Source organism: Phalacrocorax aristotelis, chromosome 9 (assembly GCF_949628215.1).
Source record: "Phalacrocorax aristotelis chromosome 9, bGulAri2.1, whole genome shotgun sequence".
NCBI classification, from domain to species: domain Eukaryota; kingdom Metazoa; phylum Chordata; class Aves; order Suliformes; family Phalacrocoracidae; genus Phalacrocorax; species Phalacrocorax aristotelis.
In genome coordinates, this window is record NC_134284.1 from 12,150,271 (window position 1) to 12,174,419 (window position 24,149).

The 24,149-nt window shown below is 52.7% G+C and overlaps 2 protein-coding genes across 6 annotated transcripts in view; both read right to left on the reverse strand.

Annotated features, from left to right (window-relative positions):
• LTBP2 (latent transforming growth factor beta binding protein 2) overlaps positions 1-17,160 on the reverse strand; it is a 75,028-nt gene extending 57,868 nt beyond the window's left edge. For 3 of the 5 annotated variants that reach the window (XM_075103492.1, XM_075103491.1, XM_075103493.1), the window contains exons 1-2: positions 16,348-17,160; positions 7,880-7,950 (exon numbers count right to left, since the gene is read on the reverse strand). In XM_075103492.1, coding sequence (XP_074959593.1) covers positions 7,880-7,950; positions 16,348-16,802 — 526 coding nt within the window. In that variant the 5' untranslated portion in view covers positions 16,803-17,160. The remainder of the gene's footprint in view (positions 1-7,879; positions 7,951-16,347) is intronic. The other 2 variants (XM_075103490.1, XM_075103489.1) reach the window with 1 other exon arrangement.
• A 4,396-nt stretch (positions 17,161-21,556) lies between these two features.
• Positions 21,557-24,149, reverse strand: part of AREL1 (apoptosis resistant E3 ubiquitin protein ligase 1) — a 41,890-nt gene continuing 39,297 nt past the window's right edge. The window contains exon 22 of the transcript XR_012662286.1: positions 21,557-22,620. The gene's annotated coding sequence lies outside the window, so the exon portion shown is untranslated. The remainder of the gene's footprint in view (positions 22,621-24,149) is intronic.

Sequence of the window (24,149 nt, forward strand, 5' to 3'; positions counted from 1 at the left end):
CCGTGCTCAAATTCCTCTGCAGCTACGGGAACTTACAGTTCATTAACTTCATGCCCAAATCACCCTCTGAGCCTGTGTGTGTTCCTAATTACAGCACATCAGCTTCAGTCTGCACCCCAGGAGGAAAGGGCTATTAATTATACACCGGACCCTAACACTTCCCAAGTCAACAGATGCCAAATTGGGTTCATAGCCCAGCCAGCAAGAGCCAGGAAACCACAGCTCACTCAGGTAGGACCAGGCTGCTTGTTCTTAGCAAGAGTAATTGAAAAGGCACTGGAAAACAGTGTCTTCCCTCAAAGAAGGAAAGGCCCACCTGGCTAAAGGGTAGTGAAACCTTGACAAATAACACAAGGTGGACATGAACCTCCAGCTACATGGGAACCCTGTGGATGGGTTGAAATATGCAGCCACTACTTCTGCTGAGGGCCCCTTTCCCAGGACTACACCAGCAAGGCTGCAGAAGCATCTGACATCCCACCACCTTCGCATGCAGCTGCTGGGTTTCATAAGCACATCCCTTCCTCTCTGGCTGTGCTCTCCATCCCTGTGAGATCCAAGCACACTTGCAAGAAATGCTGCTTCTGGGCAACAAACATACAGAGAGCTCTAGCCTCCTGTGCCATCCACACATCATCCCGCTGTTGCCAAGTGAGGAAAGTCCTTGTATAGGCTCTGAGGTCCTTTCACAGCAGTATAGCCCCCACAACCCTTCCCTAACCTCAAAACTGGCCTGCCACCAGCTTTTCCTAACTAGATCAGGGATATGTTGGCTGGAGTGCTTCATTTGACCTTTATTACCATGTTAACACTCAGGAAGAGAGGGAGATCTCAAGGAAAAGGAGAACCCAAGTCACGTAGGGCTGTGTAGGTTAAAGCCAGAAGTTTTGATGAAATCCCCCAGTAAAATAAATCAGCCACCACTGCAGACTCTGGAACAGAGACAAGGTCCTAGTCAGGCAGGAATTAACTGTCTCTGGGAAGTCTGGTACTCCAAAAGTTGATGTAATTTATAATATAAAACTCAGCTGTGATTTAAATAGGCTGCCAGTCCCTACTGTTATCTCCCAATAAATGCCTGTTTTAACAAACGCCACCAGACCAGGAAGCTTGCCATTGAAAACAACTGCTTCACGTGCTGAAATACTGCAGAGCCACAATGCCAGGACCTGGGATCACAGTGGTTCTCACAACCTTTCCCACTAACAATGTTCACAGTCACATTAGTCTGTGCCCTTCAGCAGGAAAGCAGTGATAAGCGACCAGGCACTCTAAAAAGCCCCTAAGGCAGCTGATATAGAGAAGAGGAAGAAGGGAATGGGGTTAGTCTTCTGGTCCCTTCTCGCAGGATGGGAGGGGAGCTGCCCTAGCTGAAGTATTCCAGCTCTAGGATTTATCCACTTCCCGGTTGCCTTTACAGACTCAGGAAGAACTTGAAAGAGCTTTAAAACCTCACTGGTTTTCACTCAGACCAGCTATGCGATGTTCAGCAGATTGTTCAGCAGTACTGTCAATGCCAAAATGTGTGAAATCACGAGTCAGCCCCCCAAAACCATAACACTGATGGAAGAAACAAGACTGTTAAAAAAACACAACATATTTAGAATCTTTCTCTTCCCCTTCTAGTTTCTGAGCCCGGGGTTGCTCTGAGATATATCTCCCCAGCTGTGGGAGCTATAAACAGTTTCTGTTAAGATGACAGCTACTCATTTCTTCTCACTGTAGTTTCATGTAACCACCTGCCCCAGGAGTTGGGGTTTTAGGGAAAGCAAAAAGACTCATATCAAAACTCTTAATAAAAGGATAAGTTTGGAGCACTGCTGAAATATCATTAGTAGCAATGCTAGTTTGTTCAGGAGCATCTAGCAGTGCCTTCACAGATCAAGTCTGGTGCTGTCTGGTCTTCAGTGCATTAAGTCCTCCCTGCAAGGTCACACTGCAGGGATGACTGCGGCATGACTCTGACTGCCCACCTAGGCCAGGCAGGTAGGACCATCAGAAGGGAAGGTCACCAAATCCAACCTCCTATTGCTTTGCAGGCATACCCCACCCAGGAATGAGCAATGACTTGCAAGGTGACATTCAATTACTGTGCCCCTACTGCTCTGCATGTCTAGGAGAGTGGTGTAGATATTTGCTGTAAGCAGCCCCTGCTCAGACCCATTTAAATCATAGAATCATAGAATCGTTAAGGTTGGAAAAGACCCTTGAGATCATCAAGTCCAACCACTAACCTATCACTGCCAAGTCCACCACTAAACCATATCCTCAAACACCACGCCTACCCTTCTTTTAAATACCTCCAGGGATGGAGACTCCACCACCTCCCTGGGCAGCCTGTTCCAGTGTTTGACAACCCTTTCAGTGAAGAAGTTTTTACTAATATCCAACCTAAACTTCCCCTGGAGCAGCTTGAGGCCAATTTCTCTCATTCTATCACTTGTTACTAGGGAAAAGAGACCAACCCCCGCCTCATTACAACCTCCTTTCAGGTAGTTGTAGAGAGCAATAAGGTCTCCCCTCAGCCTCCTCTTCTCCAGACTAAACAACCCCAGCGCCCTCAGCCGCTCCTCATAAGACTTGGTCTCTAGACCCTTCACCACCTTCGTTGCCCTTCTTTGGACACACTCCAGCACCTCCATGTCCTACTTGTAGTGAGGGGCCCAAAAATGAACACAGTACTCGAGGTGCAGCCTCACCAGTGCCGAGTACAGGGGCACTATCACCTCCCTGCTCCTGCTGGCCACACTATTTCTGATACAAGCCAGGATGCTGTTGTCCTTCTTGGCCACCTGAGCACACTGCTGGCTCATGTTCAGCTGGCTGTCAACCAACACCCCCAGATCCTTTTCCGCCAGGCAGCTCTCCAGCCACTCCTCCCCAAGCCTGTAGTGTTGCATGGGGTTGTTGTGACCCAAGTGCAGGACCCAGCACTTAGCCTTGTTGAATCTCATATCATTGGCTCCCGCTCAATGATCCAGCCTGCCCAGGCCCCTCTGTAGGGCCTTCCTGCCCTCCAGCAGATTGACACTTCCACCCAGCTTGGTGTCATCTGCAAACTTACTGAGGGTGCACTCAATCCCCTCATCCAGATCATCATCAATATCATTGAAGATATTGAACAGGACCAGCCCCAACACTGAGCCCTGGGGAACACCACTCACGACCGGCCACCAGCTGGATTTGACTCCATTCACCACCACTCTCTGGGCTCGGCCGCCCAGCCAGTTTTTAACCCAGCGCAGAGTGCACTTGTCCAAGCCATGAGCAGCCAGCTTCTCCAGGAGAATGCTGTGGGAGACAGTGTCAAAGGCCTTCCCAAAGTCCAAGTAGACAATGTCCACAGCCTTCCCCTCATCCACTAAGCAGGTCACCTTATCATAGAAGACCAGGTTAGTGAGGCATGACCTCCCTTTCATAAACCCATGCTGGCTGAGCTCGATCCCCTGGTTGTCCCGCACATGCCGCATAATGTCATTCAAGGTGATCTGCTCCATGACCGTTCCCGGCACTGAGGTCAGGCTGACAGGCCGGTAGTTCCCCGGATCCTCCTTCCGACCCTTCTCGTAGAGGGGTGTCACATTCTCTAGTTTCCAGTCATCTGGGACCTCCCCGGTTGACCAGGACTGCTGACAAATGACGGAGAGTGGCTTGGTGAGCTCCTCTGCCAGCTCCCTCAGTATCCTTGGGTGGATCCCATCTGGCCCCATGGACTTGTGAACATCCAGGTGAAGGAGCAGGTCGGTGACTGCCACCTCTTTAACAACTGGGACTTCATTCTGCATAATATCTACATCTCCCAGCACAGGGGCCTGACGACCCCAAGGATGACCAGTCTGACTATTAAAGACTGAGGCAAAGAAAGCATTAAGTACCTTAGCCTTATGCTCATCTTTCATGGCAAGGTTACCTTCCGCATCCAACAAAGGAGGGAGATTCTCCCTGGCTCTCCTTTTGTCACTGATGTATTTATAAAAACATTTTTTGTTATGTTTAACGGTGGCGGCCAGTTTAAGTTCCAGCTGGGCCTTTGCCTTCCTAATCTTTTCCCTGCATAACCTCACAACATCCTTGTAGTCCTCCTGAGTCACCTGCCCCTTCTTCCAAAGGCAGTAAGCCCTCCTTTTTTCTTGAGTTCCAGCCAAAGCTCCCTATTCAGCCAAGCAGGTCTTCTCCCCCACGTGCTCAACCTACGGCACACAGGGATGGCCTGCTCCTGCGCCTTTGAGACTTCCTCCCTTAACAACATCCAGCCTTCCTGGACTCCTTTGCCCTTCAGGACTGCCTCCCAAGGGACTCTGTTAACCAGACTCCTTAACAATCCAAAGTCTGCCCTTCTGAAGTTCAGGGTAGTGGTTTTGCTGACCCTCTTCCTTACTTCTCCAAGAATCCAGAACTCTATCATGCCATGGTCACTGAGCCCAAGCCAGCCTCCAACCACCACATCACCCATCAGGCCTTCTTTGTTCATAAACAGCAGGTCCAGCAGGGCACCTCCCCTGGTTGGCTCACTTACCAGCTGTGGCAGGAAGTTATCATCTCCCACACACTCCAGGAACCTCCGAGACTGCTTTCTCTCTGCCGTGTTGTATTTCCAGCATATATCTGGTATCCACAGAAAAACTGGGAAGATGCTGAAGGACTTGTACCATTGGGGTGATATAGTCCACTTTCTCATGGAAAAGTTTGCTTGTTGATGCAGAGCAATATGTAATCGCAGTTCTAACTTAAAGCTCTGACTCTGTTAGCAAAGCCAGAAGGGATGGACAATTTAACACAAGTGAGAGATTTGTGCAGGCTGACAGGCAGGGAGATCAACAGCAATGCAGGTATAACAGGAGGGAAAACAGAACTTAAATGAATAACAGTCTGAGCTCAAAAAACCCTACAGTCACTGTACAGGAGAGAGACAAAAGAAGAAAGCATGTGAATGTCATCTCCATTTTGCAGATATGGAAAAACCCCAGGTGCTAATGTGACTGTCTGAAGACACACTGTGAGACCACAGCAGAGCAAGCAGTTATCCTGGAATCCCTGCACCTTCATCCAGTATCTTAACCGCAAGACAATCCATGGGAGATTAGAAAGTGCATGAATTTATTTAGTCCTTCCCAACATGCTGAGTAAAAATGTTTCTTGGGAACAAAGCTCACCCTGCATTACCAGCCCAGCCCAGGCTACTATCTTGGGAAGCTTCAGAGTACCATAGTTAATATAGTTAATAATGTTCATGAAAGTGGAGGTTGACGAACTAACGTTGGGAGGCCAAGCAACAGGATTCCCCTGCTCTGACGCAGAGGGGAACGGTGATGAGCTAACAGGCAGCAGCTAAATTATCAAAAAGTGCACACTGCAGCCCCTGAAATATGGGCAGTGCAAGGGGGCTTCTGGCCAGCTTGTGTGTTCAGGTTTCTTCTCCACCGAACCCAGGACATAAAGCCCCAAGTCTCACCCCAGGATGAAGTTCAACAGGCAGGAGGTTGGATAGACTCCTTGGGCCCAAGTTCAGATGTAGCTCATTATCCCTCATGTCCCCTCCTGTAGAAAGACCTCTGGAGCCCCACAGGATGTCCTGTATGCAGTTCAGAGTGGTGGCCTGGCAGCATGTGGGTAGAAACCAATCCCATTGTAAGCGGGTGAGATCTTCCTCCTAAATTCCCTTAGCTCAATTCCACTTTCCCAGGAAACATCAGTGTCCTGAGAGAGAGGTTTCTCTTTTTCATCCTCCCAGTCACTGACTTTCTGAAAACTCCCCAACTCCTCACTGCACTTTGGTCCTCGAAGCTGGATCAAACCAAAAGGCTACGGAAACCTGCCCATGGCTTGAGTTCAGTCATACGCAGAGATGTTGCAAGAGGAAAGTCCCTGGAAAAGCATGGGTGGAGAAGGAAGAATTCACCAGGCTTGGTAGATGATTGGGAATAGAGGAAGACAACAATTTGACCTATCTTCTCTCCTGCACCCAGGCTCAGACCCATCAAAACCAAGGTCCTGCCCAAGACCCAAATGCCAGCTTCTTCCCTGCTTCACTTCACAAAGAGATTCCTTCTGGCTGCTTTTGTACCCCACTAACTTCCCTGATATGCTCCATATCAAAGACCACAGGATCAGACATTAAACAGTATTACAGTGCAGAAACTAACTGGGACAGGCTGTCCAGTTTGCCTTGGCAGCCTTAAAGATAGCCAAATGTCCCCAACAGCTTGAACTCCAGCAGAAAAGCCCGGTGAGGGAGGTAGCTGGGAACAAAATTGTGTTTACACATCACCAATCTCCACCTAAGGTCTGCCTGAGATTTACCATCCCCAGTCAGGGAGACACTGTCAGGCCAGATCATGTTGACAGTGTCCTTTTAATGAATCCTTGGGAACAAGGGCCCAGCACCTGAGCAATCACTAGACAGCCTGCATGGCTGCAGGCCCAGATCTACTGCTCCTATGAAAATCCCTAATGAGAGAAAGATGCTGCCATCGCTGGCCCCGTGCTCTGTTTACAGACGCTGTCTGGCAGCACAGCACGCTCTCTACCGTTTGGCTTCTGTCAGCGGTGGGGGGGAAGAGGGAGGAGGGAGGTGAGTCAGCCCTTGGCCCCTTGCTCCCAAACAGCAATCGCTAATGCAATTATCCCAGCACGGCCGAAGCACCGTGAGATCCTGTGGCAAACAAAGCTGAGCCTCTTTCCCCGCTAAACATCTGGGCAGCTGCTGCCACTCGAGTGAAGGCAGATGCTCTGGGCTATTCTGGGCAGGGCGTTCCCATCCAGAAAGCCTGCCTGCTGCCTGTGTGCTCCCTGCCCTCTGAGCTGCCTGGGCGCTGCAGGCAGCCCCTTGCCTCCCCAGGACTGGGCAGGTGCATGGGGCTGGCAGTCCACTAGAGAGACTCATGGGTGGGCTGGGAGGTGTAGCCCCATTGTTTAGGGACAGGGATTACAGCAGGGCTGGGCTGTGGTTGCAGAGCTGTTGGGGATGGAGACGACAGTGCAGCTGTCTCTGGCGTGCATTGCACTGGTGCCTGCCCAAACCTCTTCCCTTCCAGTGCTGTGTTGGGGAGCCCAAAATGATCTCAGCCCCAAGAGCTGTGGCAGGGCAGTCTAGAGGAGCAGAGCCCTTATTAACCCCTCTCTGGGCAGGCAGGAGGGTCCTGGCCAGGCAGTTACTGCACTGCAGGAGTGCCCTGCAGCCCCCTGCCATTTTACTCATCCCACGTGCTGCAGCACGCTTCAGCCCCACATATCCCAGCTGTTGTGTCAACCCCATTAATTGTTTTCCTTAATAGCACTCAGGTAATTTGCAGCCCTGATTTCCCCCTCAGCATCAGCAACACTCACCCACATGAGCACAGCCTGACTCTGCCAGTTCCCACCTGCTGGGACTTTCACAGACCTGCCTTTTGCACCACCCCCGGAGGTGTAAAAAAAATGTGTAGACGTGGCACTTCAGGGCATGATTTAGGAGGCATAGTGGTGTTCAGTTGATGGTTGGACTTGATGATCTTAGAGGTCTTTTCCAACCTTAATAATTCTACAAACCTATGATTCTATGATTCAAGCAGGACGATGAGGGCCCAGGGCTTGAAACTTGCCCATATATGTGCTGTCGCAATACCCTGTCCCAACAAGACCCTGCTTGGGATGGACACTAATAACAATAATAAAGTAAAGCCATAATTATTCAGCGTGCTCAGACTTCGCCAGCAGTTGGGGAGAACTGACCCACATCCCAACAGCCCCATGGGGAGGCTGCAGCGCTGCCTCTGGGGACCCCATGGTCCACCTCCTGCCCTGGCACAGCATAGGGCACGTGTACAGGATCACATAGGTACTCGGGCACTTTTTAGGGGTGCATCACGAGACCTGTGCCAGCTGAGACTGTCATACTCACGTTTGATGCAGTGGTTTGTGCCAGGAGCTGTGGTCCATCCTGGGCAACACTGTCTGCCGCAGATATTTGGCCTAAGCAGAGAGACAAAGCAGCGTGGTTAGGAGAAGAGAAGCTGAGATCCCTCTGCAGCCAGCACCTCTGAGTCACCCGTAAAATTATTTCCTGCAGCATCTGATATTTCCTTCCAGATGGACCAGCAGCTGAGATCAAAACCAATGGGACAAGGACTGAGTTGTTTAAGTGCTTGGAAAAGAAACCCCCAAGGACTATGTGAATGCTGCAGTGTGAGTGATCCTTTAGGGACTATCTCCCTTTTGAACTGGCATTATGCTGGGTTCCTGGCACAGCGCTCAGAGGAACCATTTTTCTCCTGAGAACAATTGCAGGCTGGTGGCGTGCAATCATTAAAGATCGCATGGCATTTTGTGGTATTGGGGTGTAAATCAGGCCTGATTCCAACTTCGGTCATAGCATCTCGCCTCCACAAGTGTTCTGAGCTACTTCAGCCGAAGACAACGCTTCATTCTCCACCTAACTGCTGCTCATTGCTCAACCCCACTCCAGGAGGGATGGCAGCAGCCGCATCAACCACTCCCCAGCTTGCTCTTCCTTTGCAAGCACTGCAGTCCCACATTTGTTATCTGCCTCTGGCACAGCAACTCCAGGGTCTGGAGACTCTCCAGTGCTATGAAATTTGTGCCTGCTTGACATGCACAGTGCTAGACTAACTCCAGGACGCTCAAATCATTTCCATGGAGGTTAATTCCAGCACTTTGCTACAACAGTTTTTTGATTGCCTTTGTATATACAACACCCTTCCCGCCTCTCCCTCATGTGTTTTCAAGTAGGCATCACTGCCAACATACAGCTATCAGAGACAGCGCTGTGCCTCCAAGAGGTGCTCCGCAATGCCCAAGCAGGCAGCTAGTCCTGCTTCCTCTGGTCATATCTCGTATTTACACATCTATAATACGAAGGAATAACAAGCTGCAGGTTGCTTTCCAAGCATATTTACTCATCACGGAGGGAAGGTTTTGGGAATATGTAACTTTTGCATGTCTAGGTAGATGGGAAAGTACAGTCATCAAAAGAGAAAAAGTTAGAAATAGGCAGCCTGAAAGCTCTGGAAATGAACGGGGGGGGGGGCGGCATGGTTTATTTCTAACACTGGACAAGACAGTCAGAGCTGCAGACAGGATTTACAGGAACCACAGAAACATGCACATTTGTCTTCTGGACTGACTTTCACATGGACACTGCAGGGTCAGAAGATGATCCTGCTCTGAACCAGCATCCTCACCACTCCTGCATCCACATGGCACAAGATGAGACTCCAGAAGTGCCAGAGCTCAAGCTGTGGGGCTCACGTTTTAAGAGAGCTAAAGACAGTTGGGTAGGAGTCGTGCCAAGGATTGTTCTGGTGTTCATGAATGAAGCTGCCTGTAGAGATACGATCACTCCGTGTGGGAAGGGGAAGTGATCTGAGAAGCCACATCATTTGTAAAGTGTTATCCAGCCCTTCAGGATCAACATTTTGTTAACCTGGGTAGATTTTTACAGGGAGAAAGCACTTAAATTCCCTCGGTGTGACTTCCTGTAGACAGAAGAAGCCAAAGAAATTCTTGCATCCACTCACATCTGCTCTGGCTGGGCTAGAACACCGATTTCCAACTTTTTGTCTCTCAAACCAAAGAGATCTATGGGCCTCTTCTTTAAGGCTTCCCAGGAAGTATCCGAGGAAAGCAAACTTTCTTTTACTTACTGCATAAGGGCCCATGAAAGGCCTTAAACTTTTTAAAGATGTCCAGATCAGTAAGGAGAGAAAACTACTGAGCTGGAGCGGGTCTTTAGGTAATTAAGATCTGCTGAGGGACTCCACTCCGAGCAGCAGCATAAGCAACTTTGCCTAAAGTGTCACAGCTCCCATTCTTCCCTCAGCATGGCTGAAACACATCTTGCAGACATACTCAGCCAGCCTGTTCAAAGAGGAAAGCCCTTGTCCTTTCCCACCTCAACTTACTGACATAATCAGAGGTTGTTTCTTGTAGGCAAAATAACTACCTTCTCCAGAGAAGCTGTTTTGGCCTTGAATCACACTATCAGTTCTTCATGGGATTAAAGTTCAAGTTTTATCTACATCTCTCACATGCATGCTGGAGGGAGCATGCTGCTAGGTGTTCTCAATGCCAACAGCAAGCCAGAGGTTGTAGGAAGAAAGGTATATGGCTAAGACAGACAGGGGCCCAAGCCTGAGCAAACAAGATCAGTCTTGAAGGCATGAAAACCCTGTTGGGTTTGGCACAAACCTCTCATTACAGAGTCACTCTGTGTCACTGTCAACTCCAGACATGAGCTGCCAACCCCAGGTGAAGGGAGATGCTAGCACGAGGGCGATGCTCCTTGAGGGACGACCAGCCCAGCGTGTACAGAGGGGAGCAGCCTGGCAGGGATGCCCTCAGAGGCAGGAGCGGAAGGAGTAACTGGGCAGGAATGTCCCTTCCTTCGATAATCTCCTGGATGAGAGGATGGGCAGAAATGGAGCCAGGGAGGATGTCCAGGACTGGAAGTGAGCACCTGGGAGGAGCAACATGTAGATAGTACTGGAGGGCAGAGAAGGACCACAACTATTTCCCAATGAAAGCCCAGTGAGCAGGACCTCACATAGCATGGGGCATCAGGTGAGTAAGGGCATCAGCAGTGGCAAAATAGCTATGGGACTTTGCTGCATGGGACCCAGTCCTGAGCATGTCTGGTTCTACTTAAAGCCTTTAGTTGTCATTCACATGGCTTGAATGCCAAGTGGTTTTCACTGCCTTACAAAGAATTCAGAATGACTCCTGGGAGGTTTAAGGAGCATGGCATGTTTACAGTGTGGAGGGACAGTGCTCGAGAGAGTGACAGCCCCCAGCTGCATTTGTCCTGCTGCACGGGCCATCACCAACACTTTGGGCAAAGACACAGCTCAGACATGAGCCACCTGTGGGGCACATCCAGTGCTGGGCCTCTCCACCCAGCACTGCTTCTGGAGAACAAAACAAGTGGCAGGGTCCCTCCAGGTCCAGTGTCACCATCCCGGGGATGGCTGCTGCAGAGCTACCTGTACACACTAGGCAGCCCCCTGATCACCCCTCATTGCACAGGGGACAGGGGCTTCCAAGACAGCAGGCAGAGCTGCCCAGCACCTGCTGGGCATGCACCAAGCCCCTGGCAGACCTAACAATCACATAAGACAAAGCTCATAACTTTGAAGCACTCAGCTGCTGCACAAGGTTGAGCACCCAGGCTGCCTCCTGCTTATGCACCCCTTGAAATTGGAAGTATGGCAGCAGGTAGAGGGAGGCAGGACTCTCGCCCTCATCCTGGGCAGCCTGGATTGCAGAGGGACCAGAAGATGAGTGGGCATATGGAGGGGTTAGCAGCTCTCCCAGGTGAAAAGAAGCTCAACACAGCCTCAGATCAGAGCAGAACAGAAGACACGTCCTCACACAGGTCTCCCAAACTGAAGTCCCACTGAACACTCACATGAGGTCATGCTGCATGGGGGTGCCCTATTCCCAGCCCTGCCACTAATGCCAAACAAGTCTTGGGCAACCCATCTGTTTTCTCTATCACTGCCTCCTTACCAGTGGAATAGGTTAATTATGTATTTACCTTCCCAAGGGCTAGGTCAGCTAGCACACGTCTTTCCTAGGAAATGAAACATTGCTGGGGACATTCCCAGGCACTGGGACTTGACTGCCTTTAACACTGGACTGCTGCAGGGCTTATGGGACACTTAGCACCTTCCAAAATAGTTCACGCTCCAGCTCAGAGCAGAGCAGACAGAGACCATTTCAAATAGCCAGTTTCCCCTTCTTGGAGTGAAAGGGGGCTGAATAGCTCAGGCAGCTGAACAGCCACAGTGCCAGAGAAAACCCTAAGGCATAGCTCACTAGTGCAGATGTGGGTCTTTGGGTTTCCCTTTCTGGTAAAATGCAGGGTAAGGCACTGGATCCACATCTCAGCCCCTGCCTCAAGTGCCAGGTACACCCTGAGGTCTCCAAAGAGCACAGGCAGAAGTGAACGACAGCAAACCAAGCTTACTCCTCACTTTGCAGCTAGCATGCACCATCTGTACCCAGGTATAGTCCCCAGCATGTTGCGAGAGCTTGGTGCACAGGAGGTCTCAGGCACTATGCATTGGCCTGCTCCTTTTCTGGGACAGGCGTCTCCCTGACAGCCCTCACAGAGCTGAAGCCAGTGCCATGAAGCCTCCCTACATCCAGAAGTACCTTTCATGCCTCTGACTGGATGCATCAGCACAACCTGAAACTTGGGCAAATGAGCTGCAGCAAGCCAGCCCTTCATCACCTGCTTTGCTGCAGCAGCCAGAGGCCACTGTCAGGATCAGGCCCCCACTGTGCAAAGTGGTACCCAGGATGACAGAAGCCTGCAAGATCTTGCGGTGTTATATGAAACCAGAGCCAAGCAACTGTAACAAGCACTAGAGGGAAGGAAAACAAGAAAACAGTAGTAACATCATGGCTTCACATAGTTTCAGCATGTGTACACCCTCAGCAATGATCACATACTGTTTCTGAAGCATTCAGTAGAACCAATTTTTTTCACCATTTATTTTAACAGCAATCTATGCATCATCTTTCAAGTTCATGCGGCAGTCTGTGCTGCCAGATATGCTGACTCCATTCAGGTCATTTACAGTGTCCTCACAGAAGGCCAGGGGGACCATTAGATCATCAGGTCTGCCTTTCTACTGCAGGACAGCGAACTTCATCCAACTGCATATGAAATATTTGCAGTCAGACCCAATGAAGGACATTAGCAAAAGGCTGCTGGCATCGATGAGCCACTGAAAATCCTCTGCCAAGTCCACATCAGCATTAACTGCCTCCACTCCTGAGCAATCCTATACACACACTGCAGCAAGAACCTATATCACACAAAGCTTGGGTAAAGCAGGACTTTATAGCCACAAACAGTGTCTACAACAGCAATTAAACAAGAACTGGGGTGCAGAACACACCAAAAGAAAGTGGGAGGGAGGAGGAGGAGAGAGTGTGGGACTTCCAGCCTGTTACCTGGGGAACCTCACATGATCCTGAAAATTGTCCAGGCAGGAACCAAAAGTGGAAGCTTCCCCAGAATACTCCCCTGTTACCCACCTTCGTTTGATTTTGTGTACACCACCTGAGGATCATCACTAGGATCCACCCTGCCAGGCATGGGGCAGAGTAACAAGGGGAGTCACATCATGGGGGACAAAAATTAGGGATGCATTCAGCACGAGTACAGCCATAGTTGGCATGCATCAGGGCTCAGGAGCTTCCTACCCCATGACACTCAGGAGGAAAATATTTCCATGGACCAGAATCTGCACTGATGAACATATAAACACTTTAAACATCACACTTGAACACACTGGACTGAGAAGTCACCTGCTCCACGGCACTGGGTAGAAATAGCTGATCTGCAGCAGCGGGGACTGGTGTGTGTCTGCAAACCAGTCTGTGGGGGTGGGGAAACAGGCAGGTTAAGCAGAGCACAGCAAAGCAAAGACTCTTTGGGGACTGGATTGTTTTCCTTGCTCAGTGTTAGGAGACAGTGATTTTCTATATTTGCTGTGGTGTCAAAAGTCACTTCACAATAAACCACTGTAAAATACCAAAACGCAGCTCTTGCAAGATTTGTGGTTGGATGCCCTCATGGAAGGGTGTGAGCAGGTCCCACCTGCAACAAGGTCAGACATGAGCAGCGTGGCAGACACATCCAAACGGTCCCCAAGAAAAAACCTCAATTTTGGGTATGCTGCTATCAAACAAAGTGAGAAAATAATTATCCAGAAAAGGATATAGTTCTAGTAAATTGGTTTTTCAACCACAGGACTGTGTGAGGCCCCTGGAGGTACCAGCAGAGAATTCTGACTGGAGGAATCAGGAAAGGCAACCCACGCAGCAGTTGAGATTTTAAGCCAAAGTAACTGTATAAATAAATAGCACCAGGGTTTAATGCAGCCTGCAAAGCTACCTGAGTAAGGGAAAATGAAGGTTGTTGTACTAGAAAGTAGCAGGAGTTCAGTGTAAATAGAAGAACAGAAAATATCCCACCTGGCAAAAAAAAAAAGAGACATCATGAAATTAAGTTTTTTAGGGGCCCTGAGTTTCCTGGATGGAAATATGTCTGGTGCGCAAGGGACGTAAGAAGATGGATGAGGTGGAAGGACAGAGTCTCACCGAATGGCTGGAGGCAGCAGCAGCTAGCTTTCCATGAAGAGTAACGCCATGTGGTTTCTCACTGACAATTATTTCACCTAGGCTTTCTCATAAGCTCCAAAGACAGTAGGTCATAGAGAAGTTTAAAAAGTACTGATTTGGACTCCAGAAGAGATGGAAAGCTACTGATGACAAGCCATTATATGCACGTTCCAGAGTTCAAGTTCTTGAGGATCAGAGCAAGCCCCATATCCCCAGCCCTTACCTTCCAGGGCAGAGTGGAGGCAGAGAGCACAGCACAGCCTGCACAGGGAGCAGCACAGCACCAAGGCACAGCTCTTCCTTCCTCTAAGCTTCGAGGCAATGGCACTCTGATATCCCAGGAAGCCAAATTTAGCTGATGACAGGTCAACAGCACCAAAGTGCTGGACCAACCATCTCTGCTTACATCCTTGATTAAGGGATGAAAGAAAGCTACTTGCAAAGAGGTTCATCACTCTTCTGAACATAGCGTGAACCTTGGGGCTGCCCACCCACTCGTGATAGTGGTGCAGCCCAGCTGTTGTCACCAGAGGCAGCTGCATCCTGAAAACCTGGTGGAGACTATTTAGGGTAGTCATGAAAAGAAACGGGCTACATCTGAGATGACTCAAATCCAGTTGAACTGCCATGTGATCCCAAAGCAATGCTGACAACTCTCCAACTACAGAAAGGGTAAAATCCTCTGGAGCCCAAGAAAGCCCAAACCTGACTGAGCAGGACTATATCTTCCCAAGACACTCCCTCTGGGCGGCTGAACAAACCAAGGCTAATGGTCCAGGTAAGCCAAAATCTGCACAAGACCTACCTGCCATTGACTAGCTGCTAGTGATAAATATTTTGCATAGCAAACATAATGGGAAGAAGAACATGTTTGGGTTTACTGCTTCAGCAGGTTTGTTGTAGGAAACTACAGAGGGGACACCTCTGTCTTGAAATTTTGGAGGGAGGCAAGTATGGAAGTCAGAAACCTCAGGGATTAAGCTGCCTTTTGTATTCTAGTGAAGCTCCCCACCTGATGTTAGCTGAAAAAGTTTCTGCCTGTGTCAGAGGGCAATAAGCCCAGAGCCTGCCCTCTGTGTCCCCCCAGCTCGGAGAGGGAGCACACGCTGCCACATGGGTTGGTCAAACTGCCTGCATGACAGCAATAGTAGCCCTTCCCAGCTGGCAGAGGAGCTCATCATGAGGGGCATCAGCCAAGGGGCAGCAGAGGGGGAATTGCAGAGGAGGGGCCCGGGGCCAAAGGGTACGTCAGCGCTGCGCCAGACATCCCGTCCACAGGCTCCCCTCACAGCGGAGCAGCTGGCCTTGCCATATGATCTCCCCTCCACCTCCACAGGGCTGTAGCCAGAGACTGGAGCTGGAAGCAGCCCTGCCAGGCAAGTCATAGGAAGCCTCCCCCGGCTGAGCCAGCTGAAGCCATGGGAAGCTGCTGCGCAGAGTGCTTACAAGGGGCCCATTATGGGAGAAAGGAGCCAAGAGGCCAGGTACCTGTAGCAAGAGCAGCAGCAGCCAGACTCGTCCCACAGAGCCACGCAAGCCCCTCCAGCCTCTCCTGCCACCCACGTACCATGGCCACCCTGCCTCTCCCACCCAGCAGCCCCCCACCCCACACAATTTCTGGGACAGCCATAGGCAGCCCCAGAGAGCAGCAGACCAAGACCCCCTGCCCGCTGCGCAGCTGTCTGACCTGCCGAAGCCCTGATGTGTCAGCAGAAGGGCATCGCATCCAGCATGCTCGTAAACCACATATCCCCCACCACGCAACAGGCAGCCGGCGATAGGGCGTCCTGCCCGCCTCACACTCACACACACACGTGCGTGCACAGGGATACTCACGCCGACGGATCGCGTGGGTGAGAGCAGCAAAATCATCTGCCACACATGCAGGACAGACACACGGCACGAAAGCGAGCACCGAGGGGACTCCTGCTCCGCTCCGGGGCCCGGGCCCGGTGCCAGCCGCGGGGCAGCACGGCCCAAGCCCCCCGCACATCACCCCCATGACTGCCCCGGTCACAGGCAACAGGGCGTCCCGCAGGGGACGGGGCAGCGCCCGGAGCGCCCGCGGGGATGAAAGCGGGGATGCACCGGGATGCAGCACGGGGCTGAAGACGGGACCCAGCCCCTCCGCCCGGGGCTCCCTGGCGCAGGGACCGCCGGGGCTCCCGCTACGCCCCCCCCAGCAAGGTGTGTCACCCCCCCAGCCGCAACACTTACCCCGCCATCCTCCCTCTGCCGCTTGGCTCCTTCGCCCGGCCCACGACCCGGGCTCTCAGCCCGCTGCCCTGCCGCTGGCCGGAGTGGTCCAGCCTGTTCCTCTGCCTCGCGCCGGGACCGGGACCGGGACCGAGCCCGGCATCGCCTGCCTGGCCCCGGGGCGCGGGCAGCCCGCGGTCAGGACGCTGCCTTCGACTGTGGCCGTCGCCGTCGCTCTGGCTCCCCGCGGCAGCCGCCGAGCCGCGATCCACGTGGAGGGCGGCGGGGAGGGGCCGTACCGGCGGGGACAGGCTGTGCGTAGTGCCCGCCACCCCCAGGGCAGCCCCCCGGCCCCGCGGCCGCGCCGCCCCCGCGCCCCCCGGCTCCAACCCGGCGGCGGAGTCCGGCCGACAGCGGGAGAAGCCCAGGAGGACGGCAAAGATGAGCGGGAGGAGGCTGGCGGCGGCGCCCCGCATGGTGTCCGGCGGCGGCGGGTGGAGACGGGCGGCGCGGAGCGCTCAGCGCCCGGCGGGCATCCTGCGGGGGGCAGCGGGGACCGCCGGCTCTCCGCCCCCCCGCTCACCGCCCCATCCCGTTCCGGGGCTCCGCCGGGACCTGCCGCCCACCAGGGCCGGAGGAGCAGACGGGGCTTAGCCCCTGGGGCAGGGGCGCGGGCTACCGAGCGGCCCCCGCAGCAGCTGGAGGAGGAGGAAGGCGGCCGGCCCTACTCGGTGGGCTGCCAGCGAGCTCCCGCGCTCCGCAGGCAGCTCCGAGCACCTTCGCGCCTGCCTCTGGCACTGGCAGCGCCTGGAGGGGATGGAGGGTTTTATTTTTGGAAACCTCCCCCTTTTGTGTCTTTTTGATGCTGACATCCCCCCTCTCCAGAGGACACGGCTCGGCCCCCCTCCTTAGGAGAGGAGACATTCCAGCAACACCCACTTTGGCAAAGGGAAACAAACTACAACGGAGAAGCCTTAACCCCTGCCTGGCCGGGGAGACCCGTCCGCCGCCTACCCGGGAGCCTGCCCGCAGCCCCCGCAGCCCTCCCTGCTGCCCGGCCCGCAGGCAGCCGCCGGCTCCCGCCGCAGCTGGCAGCGCTCGGAGAAGGTGGAGCAGCCCGGGTGTGGGGTGCACGGAGCAGGAGTTAGGGATGCCAGAGGAATACACCGCCGCCCCCCCACCCCCAACAGCTGGGGACTTCTGGAGCTGCAGCAGCAGCATCAGCCCTCTTGCTGCTCTTGACCACATCTCCCCGGAGAAAGGCACGGCAAGGGGAAGAGCCTTATTTGTCATCCCACCCTGGCTACAGAGCCCTCAGATCCGTTCAAACTCAACTCAGGGCTCTATACTCTTACCTGTAGAGGTCCAGGCTAGAAAAGGACCCACCCAAAAGCTCCAGGTCTTTCAGCTAAGAGAGATCTTCCAGGAGACATATCCCACCAGCTTATAATAAATGTCCATCCCTCCCCCTATCTGTCTCTGCTGGGGACCTGGAGGTCGAGGGGTGCCTTGAAATGACTGCTTTATATGCACTGAGAAAGGCTGAGGGAAGAGTAGAAGGAGGGGGCAGAAATCCTCTTTCAGCCAGACACATTGGCTTGGCCTTGACCTCTGCCACACCTCTGCTGCTCTCTGCTGCCCTTGGCCCTCTTGGGCAGGGAGCAAATCCTCTCAAAGGAGTGTAGACTCACTCCCAGCCCAGCAACACAGTATATTTGGGGTGGGCTCATTCTGGCCCACAGCAGTGGCTGTGAACTTGATGGGTGGGTAAAGACCTCTCACTGCATCTCTTGTGCACAAGGAGGCAGAGGAGGGCACCACAGGTGCCCACGGGAAGGAGATGCTCACCAGCCCATGCCTGTGCAGTGGGTCCTGCAGCCAGTAACACTTATCAACCCAGTTTCATCATGCCAAGCTCAGGCAGATGAAAGGTATATCTCACTCAGCATCCCAACCCTGAGCGCAGCAGCTGGATGCCCATGGGAATACACGAGGTACTCGTGTGCGCACAGAGCAATCCTTTGGGTATATCCTCACGCCTGCCAGCAGCCCATGGGGTAGGGGATCCTTCAGCCAGACGTTGCAGCTCACACACTGGGTTTAAAAGGCAATTATATCAGCCCATGAATTTATCTAATCTCTTTTGTCCCTTTTGATGCGTGGGCTAGCTGCCACATAGAGCACAGAGGCTCTCCTCCCATGCCTACAGATCCCCCAGCCCCTTAAGGACCCCGACCCACTGGCACTCCTCTCCTTCCAGACTCTCCTACTGCAGGTGCCACCTCCCCTGGCCCTCACTGAGCTGTCTGCTTCCCAAAAGCTTTGTGGCAGAGGGTCCATCTCCCACAGTGCCTCTCCTGCCTCCAGCAGTTGCACTCCTAACACCTCTTCTATTTGAAACCAGTGGCTCCAGCTCCCTTCTTCCCAGTGCCCCCTGCCTTTCAGGCCCTCTCGGACCACAGACATCCTCTCCCTGGGATGGGAGCACTGCTGCCTGCCCTCTGGGGTGTGGGGGAGCCAGGAAAGGAACTGAAACACAGGGAATGAATCCCTCCAACACCACACTGGGGCTGGAGCAGAATAGGACCTCAGCACATCCCCTCCGGCTGTGGCCCTGCAAACAAGGGAGAGGGAAGGTAACTTGGCAGGTGAGCAAGTGTGATGGGAGCAATAGGGTTGAATAGATTTGGGTTTTGACCTCGGTGCTAGAAGCTGGCTTATGGGGCAGTAGTGTCAGAGGAAATACCAGCGGGTGCTTTGGCACTTCCTGGGACACTATCAGCTCACCTGCCCACCCCTCTGGGGCAGAGCCAGTGCTTGGGCAGGAGCTTACATGGCCCTGGATGCTGTGATCAGTGCCCGATAACAGCCGTGGCTCATTTCTTTGTTCTGAGGAAGAGGAATGTCCTTTCCATCCTCACCTAATTGCTTTCTTATGCAGCAGTGGAAAGAATGCTTGTGCCTAAACCTGACACGAGAAAATTATCAACGCCATAAACAAAGCCATAAACAAAGCAGCCAAGAGCCCAGGCAGTGCTGGAAGCTAGAGCAGGCAACCCCAGAGCAGGCTGAGTCAGGGTGCAAGTGGATTCCTCCTCCCTGGGTCACCTGGGAAGACGACTTGCAGCATCCCCAGGGGACTGCACCTCTGCAGGATCCTGCACTAAGGGCCTTGATGGCGGCAAGGCTGCCGGACCCTGTGCAACAACAGGGCGGGGAAATGAGACGTGCAAACCCAACGAAGCCATCAACAGTCCTCCAATAACTTTCACAGCCACCCCTAGCTGCAGAGGAGTCCAGCCCAGGGAGCTGGCATCCCTTCTCAAATCAGCTCAGTCCTATGTTTACACTAACCCCCCCCACAAACCCCCCAGAGCTGTACATCGAGCTGCTTCAACCTCACACATGCAAATGCTCCTTTGCATGCTGGCACTGTTTGATCCCATATGAGCACTGCGGCAGAGGCCCTGGCCCTGCAGCCCCAGGGCTGCCCAGCACAGAGGACACAAGCACAGGTTCCGGCACCTGGGGAGGGGAGTGACTGCATCCCTGCTGCAGGTGGGCAATACACAGGTGCTTGGGCATGGGCTCGCTGCCTCCCAGCCCCACAGCTTGTTTCGTATTCAGCCATCCCTGAAAATGAACCCATTGAAAATGGGGAAGTGCGGGAGAGCTGTAGTGTGGGTTGGGCATCAGCGTGCCACTCAGCAGGGTCACAGCAGGCAAACGTGAAATATCTCCTTCCTCAGGAACACGTGCAGGCAGAGTTTGGATGGTCAGGCTGCTTGCCACTGAGATCAAACCCATGCCTGGGAAGAGAGATCAGCAGTGGAGAGAAGATAGGGCAGCAAGCCGGAGAGCAGGGTTCAATAGCCCAGCCCCTGGCAGCAGTGAGCACAGGGGTCCTCTGGGGAAGCAAGCTGCAGGTGGGCAGCTCATAGTGCTATTTGGTGCCTCTGCTTCCCCTTAATACACCACACAAGCTTCCAGGCAGCAGAAATGGCACCAGAGGAGAGGCCAAGGGCAGCTGCAGCATGTCTCCAAGTCCATGCCTTCCAGGGCCAAGGCATGGAGGTGAATGAGGCAGACCTGGGAGCCAGTACAGAAAGGGGCTCATCAGACCCTGCAGAGGAGAGGAACAAGGGTGGACTGTGCTGACAGCATGGGCCTTGTCACTTGCCCCTGCTATGGCAGAGGAGGAGGAGTGATTGGGCAGCTGAGGATCGAAACCATGGGGCCAGAGTGGGGTCAAGGTGGGCTGTGTCCTAGAGAGATGTGCACAAGTCAGGTGTCTTTGAGCCCTCTTTAAGGACAGGGAGAAGGGACTCTTCAGGACTGTGCCGAAGGGGGTCCCTCTGCGCCAGGATCCCCCATGCCCTCATCCCATACCCATTGTGTCCTCACCACCTCTGCACTAAGCCCTTTGGGGGGTAGCACCTGGGGGCCATGCTTCCGCAGGGCCAGTTGGCCCCCAGATGTGGCTGCTGGCACTGTATCCCTTAGATTAATTAGCCCTTTTTCTTCCTCTTCAGAAGGGTTCACAACCCACATGTGCTTCTTCCTCCACTGTGAGCAGACCCCTAACGTGCTGCAGATGGGACACATTCCACGGATTCAGGAGCTGCCTGCAGCTCCTGCAGAGGAAGAAGGAGCGCTCCCCCACCCAGGGCTGAGGGGCAGGGGAAGGCTGGCCAGCATCATCAGCTCAAAAATCAGGGTGCAGAGCCAGCCTTTGAAAGGCACAAGTCACAGCATCTCTGAAAAGAGCCATCTTACGCTATGAGGGAGGACATGGCAGCCCTGGGGAGCTGGATGGAGAAACAATTTCAAGGCAGCAGTGCAGAGACCTCTGGAGAGGACCTCTGTAACCATGGACATCCAAGAGGCAGGGAAAGCCACTTCTGAATTTGTGAACACAGCCAGCAAAACCTCTACAGACAGCATTCCAACCCCTCGCCTTTGCCATCAGATACACACAGCTCAGCACACTCATGCTTACAGCACCCAAGGAAGGAGACATTCCCACTGGGCAGACAAGCTGCTCCAGCCAGGCGCACAGCCTGGCCCTCCAGCCACCTCCACTCACTCATGGTGTGTCCCTCAGAGCCCTGGGGTACACCCTGGCCTCTCCCTGCAAGGAGGCTGCCAGCAGGCAGCTGAGAGCCATGTAAGTGGCAGTTTGTCGTTAGAAAACAGAAGAGAAACTGTCCAGCAGCTCGTAGTCAAAATCCAAGGTTTGCTGGTTTTATTGTTCCTTCTGCTTTCATTTAACCAGGACCATCTCCAAGATGGAGGGCGGAGGCACTGACCAGCCAAGTGGGTGTCCCACAGCCAGACAACAGCATGACCAAGGAGTCCAGTCATATGTCCATGTGTTACCAGGGGCTGACACCACATGCTGGAAAAGAGGTTACAACAGGAAACAAAAACATGCTGCTAGGAAGAAGAAACCTGGAGAGCAGGACCAGATGGCAGAACCCAAGGGACGAGAGTGCAGAGTGAGGCAGAGCGGAGGTTGCTGTGGGCTGCTGCTGCAGAAAGGCTCTGGTGAGGCTGGCTGCAGAGCACAGCTGGTTCCTTATTTATCCATCACACTATTTCAAGCCCCTTCAGCAACTCTTCACGAGAAAAAAAAATCCCTCAGCTAGAATGTGACTCATGCAGAGCCACAGCAGCTCAGGGGAACCTGTCCGTTTTTAATTACTGAAGTCCTGTTTGCAGTGATCTGACTGCAATCTCCCCTCTCCTGAGGAGGCTGGTCTGGTCTTTTTGCTTCTTCAGTACCTGTGGCTGGAACTACACATGGTGGGGAGTGGGGCCTGGAAACCAGAAAAGCCTGAGCCCCCACAGAGGCTGTCCTGACCAGGAAACCCATTCCATCATGCGTTCCCTGCAGAAGCAAGCCTGCTCAGGACACCAGCCTGACAGGGGGCTTCAGCCAGGGTGCTCATTAGTCAGCTGTCCTCACTAAGGGAGGAAAGAAAAAGGAAAAGGAAGCAGAACCTCTTGCCATTTTTAAGGGCTGTGACCCACAAAGAGGGAACACACTTTGTGTAGATAGCGAGTTTCCATAACCTTCTCTTCCCCTTTTCACTGGGGTCTTAACACCAGGAGGCTTTTCCTGAGATGGCCATCAAATATCAGCTTGTCACAGACTGGAAGAGAACAGGCAGAGGAGCGGGAGCAACAGCTTGAGGATACACAGGGACGGCAGGGCACTCTCCTCAGTGGAAAGTCTGCTTTCCTGGTGTCTGGTACCACTTCACAGGCAGTGCTTCCCAAGGAGCCCACAACCTGGAGAATAGAAAAGATAGAGATCTGAGCAAGATCAGAAGAAACAGCAAGGACAGAAGAAACCAGGCAATCCCCAGACTGTGCTAAAGAAGCTCTTCCTGAGAAATTCCTCCCACACTGAACTTCTCTCAAAAGAACTGCATTTCCTTTGCATTATCTTAAACAACAAAAAGACCAGAAAAACCAAACCTGAATCAAACTTTGAATTCTATTGAGTGCTTGGGATTAGTAATTTCATTCCTGCTTCTGATTCCAAAGCAATCTTCCTAAAAAGCAACAACTCATTTCCTTCAAGTTTCTGTTCCTTCCTTAAGACCCTCACCTTGGCTGCACAGGGCATGGGGAACTTTGTCTGGAAGTCCTCCAGCCCATCAGCTTTGCACATCAGAGGAAATCTGATGAAGGCCACACAGATCCTGAAATGGGAATGACCGGTGGGGCTGACGTTATATCTGTATTTTATTTTGGTTACTCTGCCATCCTGAAATTGCAGGCCCACTCCCCATCACAGAATTTTAAGTGCTTTCCTACCAATCTGAGCGCTGGAATGGCTGCATGAGCAGTGATCTCAGCTCATTACAATGCAGTGATTTCAAGTAGAAGTTTAATAGCTTATTATTTTCATATTACTATTCACTTATTCTGATTATAAGTGAATATATTTGAATAATAAGTGAATCTTAGGGAACTGCAAAAAATGGCAATTATTAGGTGACATGTGTTAGAGCTAAAGTAGTCAGTCATCAAGCAATAGACTAGTTCATTGATGCTTTATAGTCCCATTGGGTAATTATTGGGATTAGGCTGAGTACCCAATTTCCCAGCTGTGACTTCATAGGCTGGGAATCCAGCCCTCCAGTGACATCACAGCTCCAGAAGTCTCCCTCACCAGCTGCCACACTGATGCTGCTGTCACCCACTCTATGCATAGGCGTAGCACACCCAGAGCCTTAAATAAGAATAATGAGGAATGAGAGCTTAACCAGGAAATAAATGCAGGGCAATGGTAGAGAAGATGAGCAAAGTTCCTTTCCATGCCACACTGCCTCAGATCATCATCTTCTGAGAAGAGCAAGGGGCTTGGGATGGGGAAGCATCCACTTCCCACCCAGACAGGGGCCATGCCAGGCGCAGAACAAAAATCCGTGACAGGATTACAGACATGGTACTCATGATTTTCCTGCCTCTCCCAGAACTGTGTTTGGAGCTCAGGGCAGAAGCAGAGATGATATAAGCCTTCTCTCTCTGCTGATGATTACCTCTGTCTCCGTGCCAAACTCTGGCACGCGCTTTCAGGCCATGCCTCTGCCTTCCCCTCTTTCAGCCGGGCTGAGCAGGCAAGGCAGCCTTGCACAGCTCACGCATGCAGCAGTGCCAACAGCCCGGGTGGCTGCCTGCACTCCCTTGAGGCTGACAAGCCCTGACAGCAGGGGTGGTGGCCAAGAAGGCAGCTGGCACCGCAGATGCAGGAGACACCCTCTCCTCCTTCTTCTCTCCCAGAGCCTGGCCCTGTGCATCCCTGAACCAGG